The sequence below is a fragment of the Castor canadensis genome, chromosome 2, assembly GCF_047511655.1.
Source record: "Castor canadensis chromosome 2, mCasCan1.hap1v2, whole genome shotgun sequence".
NCBI lineage: Eukaryota > Metazoa > Chordata > Mammalia > Rodentia > Castoridae > Castor > Castor canadensis.
This window is the reverse complement of record NC_133387.1, coordinates 9,108,814-9,130,470: the sequence shown is the minus strand read 5'-3', so window position 1 is coordinate 9,130,470 and position 21,657 is coordinate 9,108,814. Positions and strand designations below refer to the sequence as shown.

Sequence of the window (21,657 nt, the reverse complement as noted above, 5' to 3'; positions counted from 1 at the left end):
GGGATTCTGAGATTTAACTATTATGGGCTTTAAAAAAAACTGTTCTTTGACCTATTATATATTTTTTTTCCTTTTAGTAAAGGGATGAATAGTTGAATAATGAGTTTATAGTAACAATTTTAATGTGCATATATATTATATAACCATAACTACACTATACATCTGTCAAATCATTGGTGTACTCTTGATTTCTTTACTTGAAACTAGAATTAGAGATTAGAATCCTAACTAGAAAAAAAGCAACATTACATGAATGTAGAGTTAATTTATATAAATGTGAACAAGGTAACATCTGTGTAACATTTAATATTATATGTGAAAATAATTAAAGTATCTCTTACTCTCTCCGTTTTACCTGTAGAGTCCAAGCAATAATATAATCCTGACGTGGAATTCACCATGCTAGTAGAAGCCTTTATAGTTAATCTTGATCATGATGTTCTCATGACCCAGAAGTGTTCTTAATCCTTACGCACCCTAAATCACATCCATGATAACTCCCATCCCACCCCCACCATTGCATCCTATATATATGCACCCCAAGTGCCCCCCCCAGCATCCTGCCCAAGTCTCTGTGATAACACTTAGTGCATTGATTTTACCAAATTGTTTTACCCATTCCCATGCTTTGTACACCACACAGAACATTATAGGCACTCAATAAATATTTGCATCATTTACAGACAGGTGAAAAACTGCTCATTTCTCATCAGACATGTCTTCAGTAGACTTTAAAAACATCTTCTCTGGAAAGCATTTCTTTTCTAACCCCTAATAATGTTAGTCAACTTACTTTTATTGTCAGTTTCTTTTTTTTTTTGTATAAATGTAAAGCCTCAATAAAGCTCTAAAGATCTCAGTTCATTCAATTCCATACAAAGATAAATAGAAGCACAGTTAGCAATTGAAGTAGAGCCATAATCAAGTTAATAAGTATGTACCAAGATTTCCATAAATGAATTAAAAGGCTTAAAAGACAATGAATTTGAAATAATTTATTTCTATGAACTCTTGCTTAGCCAACAATTATCATAAGTAGTGATAACAGTGGGTAACCAGACACTGTCTCCTAGCAAGAAGGAAAGTTATAGCTGGGTGCCAGTGGCTTATGCCTGTAATAATCTCAGGAGGCAGAGATCAAGAGGATCACGGTTCAAAGCCAGCCAAGGCAAATAGTTCTCAAGACCCTATCATGAAAAAAAAAGGGCTGGTGGAGTGTCTCAAGGTGGAGGCCCTATGTTTAAGCCCCAGTACCACCAAAAAAAAAAAAAGGAAAGTTACAGTAGTCATACTTTTTTTTGAACATGCTTGGATACAAAAAAGTAAAAATATTTTGCTTGAATTAACACATTATTAAACAAGCTATGTTAAATGTTTACTAAAATTAGGCCTAAATTATGATGGAAGAACTGTTACGATGTGTAAATCTGACTATTGACTTTTATAAGATCAGATTTGTGAACTGGGCTCATCTACCTCTAACACACAAAAAAGGAACAAGTATGAAGGACCCTAGATGACAAGGATTAAAGATACATTAATCCCAACTTTTATTTCTGGCAACAATGAGCTGTAAGACCTTTGGAAAACCACTGAGTGTGTTCGCTCATAACCTCTTCAGGAAGTAATCTGAACAGATGGTTTTAAAAATTTTGACAGCCCTAAAGTTCTTTGATAATGTTAAGCTAGAACATCTCTAACAGATGAGTTCCTTCAGCTGTTTTCTTTAATCCATTAATTTATTAACAGGAATTTCTTGAGGATCTGCTATGTGCAGAGCCAGGCATGAACAGATAACTCTCATAAAGAAATTTATAAGTAAGACAGTAAAATAATTATAGGATAAAACAAAACCCTATGTCACAGCACTGCTAATCCACCTTCTGGCTTCCTAGAGATTTCCAAATATGTCTAGTGTGCAGGTATAATTCTCTATCATGACTTATTGCAATTTTGAAGAATTAAAAAGTAGTACACAAGCTCAAGTCCTGTCTGCACCAAAACATCAAGTGTGGGGCATTGGGAACACTTAATTACACTGAATTGCCACAATTTTTAGTTTCTTAGTCTGTACAATAAAGGGATTAAATAAGAAACTTTATAATTCTTCCTGGTTCTGAACTTTGCTGCTCTAGCCTGGTCATTGAAATACTCAGAAGAAGTAAACATATGTGAATTTTAACACAAAAAAATTACAAAAATGGGCAACACACATATGCACACACACACTATGATAATTTCATGTCGGCATCATCTTAATTTCCTATTAACCTACAGTCTGGAATAAAAATTAAAAGATCTTCCACCATATTAGTAGAAGTGAGTAAAGCATTATATACCAATGACCCCATCGCCAGGGGATTCAGTTGCAATAATGATCTCTTCATACGCATTTCACTTGAGATTTTCTCTATCTATGAGTCTTAGAAATTATAGTGGTTATCAGTAGTCCCTCCGAACTTATGTAAAATTCATTTTACACACACAAATAGTTTATTCTTATAGACAGACATGACTTCATATCTAGACTGTTGACTTAAAGAAATTTAGAAAGTGTCTCTAGAAATTGTTCAACTCAAGAATAAAGTAAAATATTTATTTCCAATATTTGAGCTCTATCATTTTAAAATTATTCAGGACATCAGATTTGATCTGATCAGTTCCAGTTTTTAAAGTCTTCAACTGACTGTCTATGCATCTTAGGAAAGTCCTCCTATATCCTAACATTATAAGAAGCTTAATTTAGTGAATCATTTACTAATGGAATCTCTTGTTTGGTTCAGTTCTTCACTGGTTGCTCTTTTTATTTTTACTTTAATTGGAAGCAAGCCTTACTGTGTCTCCTGAATACAATGTCAACATCAAGTGGGCATTTTAAAGGAGTTAATCCTATCTAGCTTATGTGTGGTGTGGTGTGGGGAAGTGAGTGTGTGTATGTGTGTATGTGTGTGTTTGTGTGTGTGTGTATGTGTTGTGTGTTGTGTAGCTTAAGTGAAAACATTGCTGTATTGACATCTAGAAAACAAGGAGATGTTAAGTACATATTTTGCTTTGGGTGAATTTTTTTTAAGTTAATACACCCTATGCAGGATTTTAGAAACCATTTATGTCTCCCTATTTTTCAGAATACTGGTTTCGGCATGTAACATCCTTTTAAAGTGCAATCACACTGGAAATAGGACATCTCCATTTGTTCTTCATTAGCAAATATTTGGGGAAGCAAAATACAATGATGCCTATCAAAGCAATGTTTCAGCTGGATTTCAGGGTTTTAATAAATGGTGAACCAATTAATTTGACTTCAAAGAATAAAATTTTATCTAATTTTTCCTAATTCACTAAACTTACAACAGTTCTGTATTTAAATAACTCTGTTTATAGCCTTTGAAAGAATCATTCCTTAAAAAATTGGCCATTTATTCACAGTAATTTTAATAATAATATTATTTTCTTTTAAATACTTAATCAATTAATCTTTTTTAATAAAATACAATCATACAGTATCCAATAAAAACTACCCACATTGCTATTTTCTTTAATAAAGGATACCTGTAAATCTATGAGGGTTTAATTCTTCTATAGCTGTTGTTATTCTTTTTATATTTGATTAACTTACGAAAGTAGGTCTTTGCTTAATTGAATGGTTTCTCCAAGTCTCATCTTGCTATTCACATACTTGCATCAATATATAAAGCTGTCACTAATTTTCAGATAAATAAATTTATGTTAGAAAAGTGATTTTGTCTTTATAAAAGGAATAACATTCTGGTAGATGGAGAAGTTATGTAAATCCTTAGACAATTTGACTTAACTGTGTAATTGTATCACAAACATGATATCTATAATCAACTTGAGTTGAATGATAGATTTGAGAGAAAGGAATGAATAATCCAAAACTCATTTGAAATGCAGAAGCCTGAGACATTCTCTACTTCTATAAATTAATAGGCTAGCAAAAGGTTCTAATCAATAACCACTTCTCAAACAAATCAATACTCACTTTTTCAAATCCATTGGACAATTATCCATTAAGAACCTATGCAATGCCAGACAGAATGGTTGGTAATGGAGAAGGAATAGCAAGGAAGTAGAGAAGTCCCTCTATCATGGAAAGTATAGTTCAATGAAGAAGGCTGACAGTAAACAAAGAACCCAGGAGGTATGAAATGAGAACCTGGAGATATGAAAGGAAAGTAGATACCACTAGATCTCACTGAGGGGAAGAAGAGAGGCTGGCAGTGGAGGAGGCAGGCGTGCTCAGATGCTCATATTTTTCCTAAGTGAAGTGAGAATCCATCTAAAGCTTTTAACATGACATAATAAAGATCACTCTGGTACTTTGTTAAGAATGAATTAAAGCAAAGACATGAAGGAAGAGGAAAACCCCAGAAAGGGAACTTTGGGATCCAGGGAGAAAAAGATGGGGTGTTGAACTGGGGTGGTTGAGGCACAGAAAAGTGGGCAGATATAAAACAAATGCCCACAGCTTCACTCACAGAGCTTTGTTAATGATTAGTGTAGAAGTGAGACAAGGAGGGATTTAAATAATGACTTCCAGTTTCTAGACATGAATAACTGGATAGATGGTGGTGTTATTCAATGAAATGAGCACAAGGAGTAACAAAATTAGGGACTACTGTAAAAAGGTGTTTACTCATGTTTACTTTGGTATCCCACTGGTATATCCAAGGTATACTAGTTAGAAGCTCTTAAAGGAAGTCTCAACTAGAAATAGAAGTTTGGAGTTTTCATAGATAGAGCCAAAGACTGAGCCCTAATACTTAGCATTAGGGCAGTTCAAGAAAAGACCAGGAAATAGAGATAAACTCAGACTAATGTTATAAGTTCAAGTGCACTCATGTTGCTGGGAAAACTAAGGTTACACATACCTTTGACAAAAGGAGCTTTTGTGGAGAAGTAAAAGTGGATTGAAGTTGACTGAGGTGGAAAGGGCTTGTGTAAACAAAAACCTTTCAAGAAGTTTGACTGTGGTAGGGATCTGCGAATTGGGTTAGAAACTGGATGTGAACATGGAGCCAAAAAGGAGAGTTTTGTTACTCACTTTAGATGAGAAAATGACTCTTTATTGAGAGACTACTCCAGGAGGAGGCAAAAGTTGGTAATTCTGAGGGTAATCATGGCTGAATGGGGTATGTATGTATTTGAAAAAGACAGGGCAGAGAGGATTCAGAACATACGCACACAGATATGGTCCTTTCATATAGTGACAGACACCTGGAGTATTTCCTTGCTCTTGTTGTGTTATGATACGGGTGACCCAAATCACCTTCCTTGTTTATTATCTTTAAGTAATTGTTTTTAAAAATAAAAAAGAAAATACAGTAAAATACTAGCTTCCTTCCACCTTAGGTCCATCCACAGAACACACTGTTATAGATACAAAATAGAATCTTCATTTCTTCTTGTTTCAGTCAGTCCTGAAAGGAAATATCTCACCCCTTACATTCAAATGATTTAAAGAAGACTTACTTAAACGTGGGTCACTTAAAGTGTAAAAGTGCCTTGCAGCAATAATGCTGAGGTCCAACACAAGCAGCCACAGACCTGGCAATGCCCCCTTCCTAGAAGGGTCTGAGAGAAGGAAAAGATTAGAAAATTCGGAAGTATGGTGTAGAATGATATTTTTTGAAAAGATGTTCTGAGACAATCAATACATTTTACATAAAAAAGACAGACAAAGTGTCACAGAACAGGGTAACCTTGAGAAGCAAAGTGACTTCCTGTTCAAGGGCACAGCCAAACAGAAGCTGCCACACAAAGAGAGAACTGGGAAAATAAAGGTTCTGGTTTTCTCCCTCTTGCCAGGCTCTTCCCAGTTTCCCATTGGCTAAGTCTAGTGTGAAATCAGAGAATTTGGGTTCCATCCATGAAATCTGCCTCATGGGACCCAGAGCAAAAGGGCAAAGATGAAAAATGGTTTTTGGAGGGGCAAATGGAAGTGTCTGACCTTCATACATCACCACAATCAATTTATTCTTCATAGAACAGCTAGAACAAACACCATTTAAAACAAAAGGAGGCATACTGTAAACACGGATCTGTACATCTTAAGGTCTTTCCCTGGCAATATATCTGAGAGATGGTGCCTTATCAGTACGCATAGATCTGCCTTGCCTCCTTAATGGCTGTCAGGGGCTCCGTTGTGCAGACTGCCTTAATTTATTACTGTGTTTCTAACCAATGAATATTTCCCCCAGTTTTTGGCTGATACAAACAATGCTGCAATAAATACATTTTAAATGTGATTTTGTGAAGGTGCTCTAGTATACTTGTAAGATAAATCCTTAGACATAAAAATGGCTGGGTCACAACATATATGCAAATTTTAAATTAATCGTCATTATCAATTTGCCCTCCAAACAGTGTGCACTCTACTCAAGAATGGGTAAAAAGAACTTTTCCATTAAATTTTAGAGAGGCTCAATAAAATCTTGTTGAAGTTTAACTTGTCCTTCTTTAATTATGAATAGCATTGAATATTATTCATGTTTAGAAGTCAGACAAATGTCTTTATGTGAACTTCCCTATTTATGCCATTTGCTTGTATGTCTTTTACTCATATTTCAACAGAATTATTTTTATTGATTATTTAGTATTCTGTATAGCATAACAAAATTAATCCTTTGTTTGCCATGTTAAAAAATGCTCCCCAATTTGCCACTAATTTTGGATTTAATTATATTTGGCCATTCAATAGTTTTTTAAAAATTAGGTGGTGAATTTATGAATCAAGCTGGAATTTATGGTTCCTGGATTTTGCATCCTTATTAGAAATACCATTTAATTAACAGACTGAAAAAGTATTGCTCTATACTTTACCATTACTTATGCTTAAATATTTTATACATATGGACTTTTTATCTTTGAGAATGAAGGAGGAAAACTCACTCTACTCTTTCTCAGACAAATAGCTGGTCGCCTTCCATACCACTTACTAAGTAATCTGTTTTCTCCACTGACAACAGTCCACTCTTAACATTTCACTCATATATGCCTTTGAATTTATTTCTAAATTTTGAATTCAATTCCATTGGTCTCTCTGTCTTTAAGATCCCAGTGTTAGCTTGTATTTAATGCAGACTTAATTATTTTATTATGTACTAAAAATAATCTTATCTCATTACAGTCCAATTTCAGAGTGGTCTTCACCTCTGTGTTTATTTTTTGCAAATAAACCTTTGAATTCATCAAGTTTTTTCTAATTTCCAATTAGTAATGTTTGTGGCTGTGTTCTCCCAAAAAAGAAATAGGTCCTTGGCTATTTTTTATCTTCCTTCTATCTCTCATCTTCCTCCTTTCCAATGTCATTTCCCTAGACATTCTCTTTCTCTCCTACTTTGTGCCTAACCTGAATTTTTCCCAATCTGGCCCTGCAGTTAGTAATCAAAGACCCAACAGGTAATGGTGCAATACAGATATCCATAGGTAAGATGTATATAATTTACACTGTATACTTAAAGAAGGTGTAGGTCCTTGAGATGAATTACTGTGAATTTCAAATAATTTACCTTTTTCAGTTAGCAATTCTTGTTTTTTATTATTATTCTTTTATTCACAAACAATGTATATTCAATATGCATTGTTTGGGTCATTTCTCCCCCCTGCCCCACTCCGTTCCAGGCAGGTCCTGTTCTGCCTTTATCACTAGTTTTGTTGAAGAAAAGAGACAAGCCTAATAAGGAAGACAAAACGTTTTTGCTCATTGAGTTGAGGGTAGCTATACAGAAATATTCCTAGCATTGCTTTCGTGTACATGTGTTATGACCCATGTTGATTCATCTCTAGCTGATCTTTACCCTGGTTACTGATCCCTTTCTCATGATAACCTCTGCTGCTTTAAGGTTTCTGTATTAGTTCCTCTGGAGTGGGGACATCAAACACTTTCATGTTTTGGGTTTTCTACCTATTTCTATATCATCGAAATGTGCTCTCCCCTTATCATGTGATCCAAGTCCAACCACATTGCTGCATTTGCCCTAGATCTGAAGTCCGCATATGAGGGAGAACATACGATTTTTGGTCTTCTGAGTTTGGCTGACCTCACTTGGAATGATGTTCTCTAGTTCCATCCATTTACCTGCAAAAGATAAGATTTCATTCTTCTTCATGGCTGAGTAAAATTCCATTGTGTACAAGTATCACATTTTCTTGTATCTCTTTCTCTGTCATCTTCTATCCCTTCCACCCTCACTAAATTTTATTTGGAGGAGCATAGTTTATAGCTATTCTAAATTGAACTCATTTTGGGAAAAGAAAATTATGACTTTAAATTTACTGTCCTAAAAGTTTTGATAAAGTTTAAAATTTCCATGTTATATTTAAAAAGTTATTAGCTCATACTGGGAATGTTACCAGTTATTACTAATTCCTAACCACATAAAATCTGAAGGAGTCTCATGCACTACAGATTTCTATGATCTCCTGCATGGAGCATTAAAATAGCTATTTATTTGTCCTTGCCTTTAGTTTTGCTAATTCAGTCTATTCTGTACATATTTCATTCCTAACATCTTAAAATATGTGCTTGTCAGGTCATTTTAATTTTAAAGACTAACTAATGTATTTTCACTAATGAGAAAATATGTTATAGATCCCAATTATTTAAAGCCATTCTATTTGGGGTCAATATAATAAAACAGCACTGCATATTCCTTGGGTGATCTGGCTTTATTTTTTCTGTGGGTAAGTTCAAATCTCTTGAGGAGTGAATACACATCATCACACAATTTTCCAGATATATTCTTTCTTACAATTAGACTTCATGGTAGAAAAAAGCTTAAGTCAAATGACATGACTTACTATACAGAATAGGTACTCAAAAAATATATATTGAATGAATAAATAAATCTACATTTTCTAGGAAAAGTCTTAATGAAACAATAAACAGTTCTGTAATGTGAATTCACCCTGAATCCTTAAATTTCATATCTATTAGTTCAGATGTTTTCAGTGGCAAGTAATATAATACATAATGACTTTAATAACAGCAGTCACCAACTGCATGATTTTATAATAAGAAAGCCAGATGTAAGTCAACATCAAGTTGGAGCAACTGCAGCTCTGTTTTGGTTAGGATGTATTTATGGCTGCCATGAAGACTCAAAATAACAATGTCTTAAATCACATAGAAGTTTATATGTGATAAAAACATTTGGGTGGGTGGCCCAGGACTGGTGTGCTGTCTGGAACCCAGACTCCTGATATATTTCTCTTTGCCACCATCTTATTTTGTGAAATGTCTACCTCAGCTCCCACCTTCACAGGTTCATTTCCAGAAGGAGACTGGGAGACAACTAAAAATGCAGATAGTGTACATAGCACTTCCATTGCCTTGAACTTAGTCACAGGGCTCTTTACTTAAAGAAAACCTGGGAAAAGTTACCTTTAGCTAGTGACTCTATGTCAAAACATAAATTCTGTTCCTGTACAAGGAAATGTAGACATGGGGGAACAATCTACAACTTCACTAAGAAGTATGGCTCTTGGCTTTTTGTTCCTTGGAAGTTGAGATGATCTTCACTTTCAAAAGGCACATGGCCTCATGAAGATGGCAGGACACCTGAGCACCAGCAGGATGGTTACAGGAGGAAAGAGGAAAGGGTTGTTGGGTAGGCTTCATGATTCTACTATAGCCTTTACATCTGAGTAAAGCTTCTGCTCCAGCCAGGTCATGGACTACTTGCCATGATGTTACTCTTTGAAACTGCCCTTTCTTTCCTTCGAGGTAGAAAACTGTTCCCCCTTCTTCCAGGCTACCCAAATCTAAGCATTCTTTCAAAGATTGACTTTTCCATAAAGCCGTAGCACCTTCAAACAATGATGGTCTGTTATCTTAATTCCATACCATTATTTTAGATACCAGGATTGTATAGAGACCTGACTTATAATTACATTTTGTCTCCAGAAGATGAAACTTCCTTTCTCCTTTGGTTTTCCAGAGCTTGTTTTAGAGTGTCTTGCCTGCAGCAGGCAACTGATTTATTAAAAGAACTTGTTGTTATTTATTTAGGTTGGATACAGTTTGACCTGGAGACAGGTGAAGAGGTTGCTGACCTTGTATATTCCTCTTCTGTGAGCATTCAACCTCTTTTAAAATGTTTTATTCATAAAACAATGGGGAATACATTATAAAAGAGCAACTCTAAGTAAATTAACAAAATAAGATAAAGTGATCTCTGGTTTATTGTAATAAAAACAATTTATATAGCAGAAAATCCAAGTTAAGGTGCTCATATTGTAAAACTGAAATTAATGATTATTATAGTCAGTGTGAAAATGTGTAATGGCTGGGTAGATGTAGACCACAGATGCTTGATTATTTTTTAATGTAAATTTTGGGTAGAATGTAGAAGGTATAATAAATATCTCTGCATTTAAGCCTTTCCATAAATAAATGCTTTCTGAAAAAGGACTATCAATATAACGTTAGCATTTCTATAATATTAAGTTTGTAGTAATGAAATATTAAATTGTTCCTTGAAATGATAAGTATTTCTCCATATAATTTCCATTTGAACAGAAGAAATGCAAGGCAGTGAACTATACTCCATAGAGAATATACCCTCAACTAAAATTGAAATAAAATTAGTATGAGAATAAAGGTGCTAAAATATTGCTGAGACCAATATAGAAGGTAATGCAGAAGAAAACTCTGCCATGATAATGGGAATAGCTCTTAAAGCCAAGAGGATGAAAAAAAATGGAAATCAAGAATGCAAATATTCTAAGTGAATTTCTTTTCAATAAGCACAAATAAAATTTGGTGCTAAGGGAAGGGAAAAAATCTTAAATTCAGAAGATAATCTATACTGAGAAGGTAACATTTAAGTCATTTTAAATAATTTCCAGTCATTCACAAAATAACTTATCAACAACCTAAAAGCAGTCTTTTCCTTTATCACATTTAGAACAAGCCATATTCAATGTGTAAGTACAAAATCTGCAGAATGTAAAAGCAAATGAAGCATCCTAGCACTGGTATGTGTACAAGAACTGAACGGGGGAGGTCTTAGCTGTTGAAGTGAAATCAAGCAGTCTTTATATGCAGTGGATATGTTCTATGACTTATATGAGTCTACAATCAGGTTCTGAAATTATTTAACTTTCTAAATAAGATTAGGAGGTTATTATACGTCATTCTAAGTGACATATATATAAAAATCTGTAGGCCAACCCATCAAAAATTCTTAGAAGAAATGACAACGCATCAAATTTGCCCATGCAACATTCTGTCTCCCTCCCTCCTTGTGCTTCTTGGGCTGTTTTCTTTTCTTCCTCCATGTCTGCATGCTCTTTGGGGTCCAAATGCTGAGAACTGTGATGCTCAAGAGCCTTGTTATTCCAAGTGAGGTTCTCTGACTACCCACCTAAGCATCACGTTGAAACCTGATACACCCCAGAAGCTCAGCTTGAACCCAGAATCAAGAATCTTCTTTCAAGTGATTTGAACTCACATAAAAGTTTGAGAAGCAGTGATTTTGAGTGTCAGAGGATCAGAGAAAATAAGTGACAACAAGCCATCCTGACAGACACCCCACTGTTAATTGTAATTTAGTACCACGGGAGCACATTTCCGTATAGATTTCTGGAGCTCTGGTGCAAACAACCTATTGGGTTCAACAGATCCAAATGTAATTGCAAAGGTAACATAAACATTTTACCTGCATTTTATTTTAAAATATCTATTTTAACATTTTTTTCAAAGTTAGGGTTTGAAGTCAGGGCCTTGTGCATGCTGGGCAAATACTCTACCACTGAGCTATGTTCCCAGCCCTATTTTAAATTTTAAACACTATAGAGTGCGAAAAAAACTTCAAAGTTCTTTGAAGATTGCCAGTGTATTCAGTTGTTAGACTTACATCATTTACGTTTGAAATAAAATTTCTTCTGCTATCCTTGGTTAAGTTGGTAGCATCCATAAACTACAAAGTAAGCTGCTATAAACAAACAAATCTGGTACTATTTGCAATTTCTTACATCCATGAATCCCAATTTTCCCAATGCTTTGCAATTAAAATCAAGTTCAGGAATAAAAGAGACGCTATGGGTAAAATAAAACTGCAACTATCCTCAATAACTCTGAACTGAATTGCTGCATCCGTCCAAAGGGCCACTCTGTCTGTGATGATTCATTTTATATTAAGAATTGTTGTCCATTTGAACTCTCACAATAGCTTGTTTGTCTCGTGTACTGGGGTACAAATAAGTTTTATCTGAAAAGATGTCTTTTGATTCTAAAGCATTTGAAAAAGCTATAACAGAAGGATAGAGCTGAAAGAAGCAAGGATGGCGGGTCTGTCTGGAGCCAGAGGAACTGGATGCATCACTTCTGGAGACCTTTGATCCAACAAATTGACACTTGCCAGCTCTGCCCTGCACGTTCCTGATCCTGGTCAAGCCCTTCTCAAGTAGAAGCAGTCAAGTCATTTTGATTCATTTTTTATGGGAATCAAACTTTCAAGTTAGGACATGCCATGAGGCAAATTATACATTAACCTCGGTGAACTAAAAGAAGCAGTTTATTAGTACAAGAGTCTGACTTTAAGATTAAAATCATAGGCAAAAATAATCTAGATTTCTCATGGTGGAAGAGATCATTGCTCCTGAAATTACTTTTGAGTCCTTGTCAACATAGCTTTCTAATTTTTCATTTAATAATGTCTGCAGTGAGTCTGTCAGTAAGCATTTCTGAGTGTGTGTGTTATGCATAAAATAAACATACTTCACCAAAGAAGTCTCAGGTTAGAGACAGATGCCCTCCCCCCAAAAAAATGATTACTAAGAATGTGATGAGTGTACTGGTTATATACAAAAGATTCTATGATTCTATGGGAATACAGGAGAAGGAACAAATAATTAGGAAGGAAAACTAGGTTAATTTGTATTTTGCTCTTCTTTGTAACTGTTTCTAAAAGTTAAAATATATGATAATAAGATATTGGGGCTTCAATGGTATTTGGATCAAATTGATTTGGAAATAAAATATTTCCCACTGTCAAGAGTCAGAGTGCCAATAATTTACATAAAGATGTCAATTTGTAAAATATTAACTGTAAGAAACAAACATTAAAAGTAAAATACTAAAATTGCATCTCAATAAGAATCATCACTTTGAAAGAGATCCCTAATGCTGACTTTAGCAGCCTTCAGTTTTTCTCACTCAGGCTCCATGCTTGCTGTGTGTTTAAGTACTAACAATCTTTTCATCACTGAGATGTGGCTTTTCGACTTGGTGCATTATTTAGAGCACATTTAGATTCCAACTTGGTTTTCCCTTGCTACTCAGCACATTATGCACTACCTCCCCCTGAATTAATTGATATAATGAGCTGATTAAATGACTTTGGATATTAGGCTGAGCGAATATTAACCCACAATAATTTACAAAGTAAATATTCCACAAAAAAACCATATACTTGCTGAATTTCAAAATTAAAGAATCAAGGATGTTTCATTTCCTATAATTTGGGAGTGTCTGTTCCTTTACTTCCTGCCATGATGTGGAGGGTGAGGACTGTTGGATGGATAGAAACACCTCCCGCCCGTGCTGGAGTCTGTGTGCTGTGGTCTCTGCAGCTGTGGGAAGGGGTCCCAGCCCCTCACTGGTTTACTTCTTTCTCATTACTTTTCCATTTTGCTCTGCAAGGATCATTTTTCCACATTTAATCATAGAAATGCAGGCTCTCTTTTAAGACCCAGCTGAAATGCTCCCAACTTTACAAAGCCTTGTATTTGTTTTCCACTCATAACTACTTTAGTATCCAAATTTCTGCAGCATGTCTTGTCTCTTCTAGGTCTTAAAAAATTCCTCTTGGTACTATGTTTTACATGAATCCTATTCCCCACCTCAATCTCCTCCTTTAGGTTATAGGGTCTTTGGAGGACCACCTTTGTAGCCTTCATAAAACTGAGCCCAAATTACAAGAAAAATAGATATCTATTAAAAGAAGAGTCAGTTTCCCATTCTTCTGAGATCTTGTCCTTGCTTATATTGTACTTCAACCAATAATGGTCCTTCTTTCATTTTTCTCTTATATGCTCTTGTCCTCTCACTAAAGCTCAACCTGAATGCCTTTAATTGCACTGAAATCTACATATTCTCCCTCACATGAAATTCCATAAGACTGTATTTATCCCTGCATTGTGCCATCTTCATATCTGTCTTCCATTATAGCTTCATATGCAGTGTACCTGTTTTCATAAGTGTTAAATTCTTCAAAGGCTGTAATGATAATCTTATTCAAATGATAATCTTATTTACCTTCTATCCATAGTACTGTGCATATACCAAGCACTCAGTAAATGTTTGTTGCAGAGGTAAAGGTTTATGAGGAACTATAAAGGAATAGAACACCTGTATAGAATTAAGGTCTCCTTGTCATACTGGCTACACATGGTTTTAAAGCATGGATGATGGTAATTCAAGAACAGGGGCAGGAAGTACAATCTCTGAGACCAGCTTAATCAGATTTTGTAGCAGGAACCCCCTAGGACATTATGACTAAGTGTTTTTCTTTTTTTTCAATCTACCACCTATGATGTGATGTTATAAATTCTATTTTAATTTGAGAGGACTTTCACAGTTTCAAGCTTCCTATTAAAGGAGGCCTGGTTTCCTAGACATCGTTTGTGGGTGCTGTGCATAACAAATGATGCCTTATTTAAGTCTGTGAGCATCTTAGGCCAGATAATAAAGAAGCAGGTGTAGGGGTTGGGCATCATAATGCATGCTTATAATCCTAGCTACTTGGGATGCAGTGATCAGGAGGATCATGGTCACAGGCCATCCTGGGCAAAAAGTTAAAAAGATCCTATCTCAACAAACAATCTGAGAGTGGGGGTAAGCAACTATAATCCCAGCTATGCAGGAGATGTCAGTGGGAGGATTGCTGTCTAAGGCTGACTCAGGCAAAAACATGAGACCTTATCTGAAAAATAATCTCAAGCAAAAAGGCTGGGGTGTGTTTCAAGTGGTAGAGCGCTTGCATGAGGCCCTGTGTGCAAACCACAGTATCACTGAAAGAGAGAGAGAGAAGAAAGGAAGAAAGGGAGGAAGGGACGAAGGGAGGAAGGTGAGGTATGAGGAATTTGAGAGAGGAATTAAGGACCAAGATAAAGGAAAGTTTGTGCTACTGAATCAGGAATGTTCCAGAACAAATGTCAACTTTACTACTGCTAGGAGAGTAGAGTCAAGTTATAAAATTGTGTCCCAGAAACTATAATCCAAATGCATGTTGATCCTATTTATTGACCCTCTAATTTTCCTAAGGAGATTAGTTATCTTCTTCATGAACATTACATCCATTCCTAATGTGGTCCATATGCACAATGAAATTCTATTAAGCCATAAGAAGAATGAAATTCTGTCCTTTGTGACAACATGCATGGAACTGGAGATCTTATGTTAGTTAAAATAAATCAGGCAGAGAAAAACAAGTACCAAATGATCACACTCACACACAGAATCTAAAAGTCAATCTCACAGAAGTTGAGAGAAGAATGGAGGTTGCCAGAGCCTGGGGGTGGCAGCAATGATGTAATTTAGGTGGCACTAAATTACAGTCAGATAGGAATGAGAAGTCCTGGTGTGCAATTGTACAGTAGGGTAATTATACACAACCACTATGTACTGTGTTTTTACAAACACAAAGAAAGGATTTTGAATATTTCCACCATAAGTAGAGTTTCAGAGGATGGATACCCTTGAAGCTAATTTAAGCATTGTAATGTAAACATTTGTGGAAGCACCACATGGCATCCTTTAGCATACACAATTTTTATGCTTTTATGTGTCAGTTTAAAATTGATTTAAACTAAAAATAGAATATATTTTTAAAGCATTTGTAAGATAGGTGTAATTATTCAATTTTTTGAATGAGAAAATTGAGGTTCAGAAAGATTAAATTAAGTAGTCACAGTAGATTAATAAATAGAAGGACGTGGATTTGAGCACAAACCTTTGTTCCCCTTGGTCATGCCTTTACTCCCTTAATTATCCAGCATGCAGTTTAGGGGGAGGCATTTGGAAGACTTGGAAATCTTTCCTTATCAGGCAACTATATTTTAATTGCTGTTTCCATGGCACAATTTCAATAACTGAAATCATTGTGTAAAACTCAATGTTACCCCTCTCTAACTTGTTATTGGCCTTGATAAAGAGGAAAATAAGAGAAGAAACAAGATGGCTTATCTTCCATCTCTCACCAGGAGGAAACTTAGCTGTGTCTTTGTGTAAAAGGAGATATGCAAATGAAATCCTCAACTGTGTGCTACTGTCTACTATTTATGCAAAAATGGGAAACACCAGGCCTATGATACATCATCTTTTTTGTGTCTGGCACCTTCCATCATGAATCATATTAATCTGCTTAAACTAACAAGGATTAATTGCCTCAGTAAGGCAACCTGGCATTGAAATGATTTATTGCCCAAACAGCTTGGATTTTGGCCACTCATAAATCTCATTTGTTTGTTGGTTTATTTCTGTTTATCTCTTTTTCTGACAGATGTGTGCCCAATCACTGTGAGCATGGGGGGAAGTGCTCACAAACATGGGACAGCTTCAAATGCACTTGTGATGAGACAGGATACAGCGGGGCCACCTGCCACAACTGTGAGTGCCAATTTATCTCACTTTAATCTTGTAATTGCATGAGAATCACAGGTCTTCAGCTAGGCTCTAAAGCTTAGCAGCCTGAATTATCCACAGACAGAACCACTTGGTTCCAAAACACTCAGATTCCATTGTCATTCCTCCAAAACATACTGTTCTAGTTGTCACAATATATTCCTTCATGACTCAAAAGGACAGAAACAATTCCAGTGTTCTGTATTTGAGATTGGGGAGTGGCTCTTGGGTTCCCATCTCTGTGTCTAAACCATGTCTGTCTAGAGAGATTGTTTGGGAAACTGTTAGTGTGATGTCTCTGTACCCTCGGGTACCAATTCATCAGAGAGGGGAAAGAGAAAATTGAACATTCAGTTTCTGGACAATGGTTGCCTCGTGTTTTAGCTCAAGTTTTTGGCCACATTTTTTAGATCAAAGAGATGAACGAGACAGTGGAACAAGTCCATCAAAGTTGTATATCTAAAATAAAAACATGAGAAAGCAAAGTCTTAAAAATATTAAAAGTAAAAAGTAACATGTAAATTGACTAGTAAATTATAGGTGTTCCTTGTTTTACAAAACTTTATCCTGAAAGGTTAAATAAAAATTAAACTTTGAAATTCAAAGTATATTTTAAATGGATGTTAACCCTACAATTGTTCCATTAATTTTCCAAAAATTCATTGCCATTTTACAAAGCACTTTTGAAAACATACAGTTGAGAGCACAGGGTCTATTGTATACTGTGTGTGTGTGTGTGCACGTGTGCACATGTTGTATGTGTGCATGTGTGTGTGTGTGTATAAGGAAGAAAGAGAAAAAGACACATTTGACCTTTCAAATATGCTAGAACACTGAAACTCTAATATTTAAGCCCTTCAATTATGCAGATTGATTTTTCTTCCCTCTGTTTTTAGGAAATGACAAATTATTCTCAGAACCTTAGAGATGGTAAAATTTAACATTGTTCTCTGAGCCTTGCCTTAATGTTATTTATAGTAACATGTAGTAAGAAATCACGTTTACAGTGTAAGACCTAAGCTACGAAAAAGTGTTTGCGATTTATTTTTTCACTTATTAATTTAAAAAAATAGAGGTGAAGGGACTCAAGAAAAATAACACTAATGGGAAGATGTATAAAAGGGTCAAAAACAAAAGACGTTTAAGTAGATTCAACATCTATAAAATCCTTATATAAAGAAAAGTATTTTAATAAATAAATAACAAAAAATGATTGAAAACAGGGCATTATATCTAAAATTGTTTCTTAACAACTACACCAAAATGTTGATGTTTCAGTATATGATATTCACTATATAAAATAGCTCAAATAAGTAACTTTGGTTAAACTAAGAACTTGCACTTCATCAACATAATTTACATGATATATGGTAAACACCATGTTTAATTACATGAAATTTTGTTTCTGATAAATAAAAATGCTAACTAGAGGCAAAAAGCAAGGACTTGGTGGTGGTTACAAGGTCTCCTACTTTGGTGACCTCTTTGATACAGAATTGAAAAGCCAGTAAGGCTACCAATTAAGCGGTTGAGTTTTATTTTTTCAGAGCAATAACAAGCAAGTATCAGAAATGTCCTCCAAGCGTTTAAGTTTGGTTCAAGTGACCAGCTCCTAATGTAAAAGAGGAAAATTACCTCATGTCATGTCTCCATTCTACTGGTTCATTGCTCCTTTTTTTGCTTCAAAAAAAGTAGAATCATTATTTTAATAATGAAAACTTGATCTTTTGTTGTCTTTTCTTTTGATAAGGTAAATATTTTGAATATCAAGTTGTGCATAAAGAGAGGTTACAAGGCCATATTGGAGAATCCGAGAGAAGGTTCAGTTTTGAAAAATATGCTTTGTAGTTCATTGAAGGATATTTGCTTCCTAATAACCTGAAAGATTTGGTATATCTCTTCAGACTCTCGGAGACTAGTTAAAAATGGAGAGCATCTGTCACAGCACATAAAATAAGCAGATGTCATAAGTGCCATTAAGTGTGATAGAGAAGAGACAATTTCACGTTGTTACTAAGTCCCTGACTGCATTCAGAGTAGAAGTGGTAAAGTGAGGAAGACTCAGTTTTATATTTTCTGATTTTCTTCTTTGCTTGTTTGTTAGTGTTTGTCACTTGAGCTGACTTCCCGCTCAACGTGTAAGAATGTCTTTCTTGTGAGCAAAACATGTTTATAGCTACAGTCTTCCCTCTTAGTGGTGCTGTATAAACACTTTTTAGTTGTCTCCAAGCTTTCTTTTCAATACTCCAAATGTTCTTTAGGATCTAATTATTATCTCATTTTTCCCACATGTGTTCCTTACACTTTTGCAATTATGGCCCTCGTTTACATAAATTAGATTCAAGAAGTTATCCCTTATCGTGGTGTTTAATGGGTGCTTTTTCTCCTTAATATTCGGCAGGATCCTCTCTTAGATTTCATTCATTCTTCCATATACGGTTACTCTTGCATAGAATTGCCCAAAACTTCCCCAGGATATCCTCAGTTACACAAAAACTTTTGGCTACCAAACAAGAGTAAGAGGGTAAAGGACAGTATTTCTCAATTCGAAAAAGATGAGCAATATTTTCACATGGTAACTTTAAAGAATTTTTCAATGCAGACATGTATTCTGATAGAAAATATTTTCCAGCTATATTTTTTATTAAAGGAAAAATCATGACCCAGATATATAGACATGTTTCTAGTACTAGGAGATACGCTGATTATTTGTACAGATAGCTTCCAGTTTTAAAATTATGAGACTTCTGAGTTCTGAAATACTGAGAAGAAACAGGTTCATGATTTTGCCACACAGCACACATTTAAAAATTTTACTAGCTAACATCAGAGAAAATTTCAAATAAATACAGACAACTATATCTACTTTACATGCTGTTGTCTGGAGCTGTTACTCTAGGTGCACAAATTTTTAAACCATAAATTACACTGCATCCTACTACTGCACACCTGAAAAGTGAAGTCTACTTCAATAGCATACACCATTTAGCCTATGATCTATTATACCTGTAAGTAATTTTATTCAAAGAATAAGTTTTAGAAAGAACATGATCCTACCTGCTGCAGTAACTCTAACCTAGGGCACAAACACCTAGGGTTACAGGCACTGACAAAGCTGGGTTCTCCATCTCAGTCCATTTGGGACGTAAACAATTTAGGCATCAATGATGACAACTTAGAGTTTGAACACTACTACTAAATCAAACAGTTATTGGATAAATTGTGTGTCTAAAATAAAAATCAGGTATTTAGGCTTCCAGAATTGAATTCAATCACCCAACTCCAAGTTCCAGTGGTTTTCAGGATCTCAGATGGTAGGGCTATGTCTTTAATATAGTTTTCTACTATACCTTTCCTCCAATTCTCCCACCAAGTCTCATTGGCCTCCTTTCAATGTTTGATGCATGTCCTGCTCTCTGATGCCATTCCTGTCCTATGCCACTGGCCCCTACCCTCTGCAAGACTTGTGTACATCCCTTCTCTCTGCTTTGCTTTGTCCTTTTCTATTCCTCCTTCAGAACTCAGCTCACAGAAGCATTCCATGACTGTGTAATCCTCTTATTCTGAATCATCTCCCTTTTTTGTGATGGCTACAATCTTGCATTTTTGTTTGTGAGGCTCAAACAATGTCTGTCTCTTCCATTGGATACATTTCTGGGAGGAGAAGGTACAAGATTTTGTCCACAATTTTACACTCATAATCACAAAACAGCAGGTAATATGTGCTCATGAATATACTCTGAGTTAAAGAATGCACAGATATCAGAGGACATGAACAGCATCAAGAGCTTGGTTTTATATACACAGATGTAAGTAGGATCATATAAACATATATGCACAGAACAAGTTTCCAGTAGTTTAAGGAAACTAGTTGGAGAAGGGAGAGGAAAAAATAATGAATGATAGAGAGTGAATAGTATTGAAATACATTGCATCTGTGTAGGAAGAAGGCACAGTGAAATGCACTGAAAGCTGGTAAACCATAAGGGGCAGGGGGAGTAGGGTGACAAAGAGAAATAGAGGTGGTTTGACTTGTTAAAGTGCAATATATTTGCAGGTGAAATGCCACTGCAAAAACCCTCTGAACAATGAACATACACTTAAACACTGAAGGACAATGTAAAATAGGACCTGTCAGGGGCGTACACTAACAGGAAGAGGAGAGTGACTGGAGAGGGTAAAGAAGGGTGAATGTTATCGATGTACTTTATATACATGTATGAAGATTTTTTAAAAGTTATTTTTTTAAATCAATACCCTTTATACAAATTTGTGAAATGAAATTAGAAAGGGCAAAACTAAAGTGAAAACAGATAAAAGAAGAAAAAGAAGCAAATATGGATTAATGGACAATAATAACAGCACAGATGACCCAGGAAGGATAAACTACTACAAGAAATTATTTGGAGAAGTTCAGAATTGTCATCAATGAAGCCAACACATTTCAAATAATCTTTGAAGAAAACACTATGCCATGTTAAGTGACCATATACTATTCGTTAAAATAATTCATGGGGATGCAGAGTAGCAGTGTAAGTTGCATCAAAAACAGTGACATATCATAGAGTGCAGGAAAGCTCTGTGCTGCCAGCTACTTGAGCTGTTTTGAAGTAGATGTACATATGTTTTCAAACTGATTAGGAAATGACTAAAAACATTTTCTTTAAAAATTAATGCAAATTTGAATAAGATGAGCACCACCATCCTTTTATTTACCGTGTGCATATGTGTGTCCTTACTACAAAAACTGCATAGAGGAAAAAACCCGCAGGGCTTGAAACTAGGTGTGCTTGTATGATATCCTCAGATCCTCAGGCTAAACAACCTGTCTTACTTTTTCCATCAAACTTAGTTTTCGGATAGTGACTCTCTTCTAGACCTTAAAAAATCTTCTGTTTCCTCAAACATTAATGGCACATTGCAATAGCTTTCACTTTCCCTCATAAAGGATGAGGTCAGCTCTTCCAGTACCTGCCACAGGTCACTGACAGCAAAGAAATGAGAAATAT

The 21,657-nt window shown here is 35.3% G+C and overlaps 1 protein-coding gene across 1 annotated transcript in view; it reads left to right on the top strand.

The window, feature by feature from the left end:
• Cntnap2 (contactin associated protein 2) overlaps positions 1-21,657 on the top strand; it is a 1,948,854-nt gene that overhangs the window by 1,131,405 nt on the left and 795,792 nt on the right. Inside the window, exon 11 of the mRNA XM_074061335.1 lies at positions 16,527-16,633. Coding sequence (XP_073917436.1) covers positions 16,527-16,633 — 107 coding nt within the window. The remainder of the gene's footprint in view (positions 1-16,526; positions 16,634-21,657) is intronic.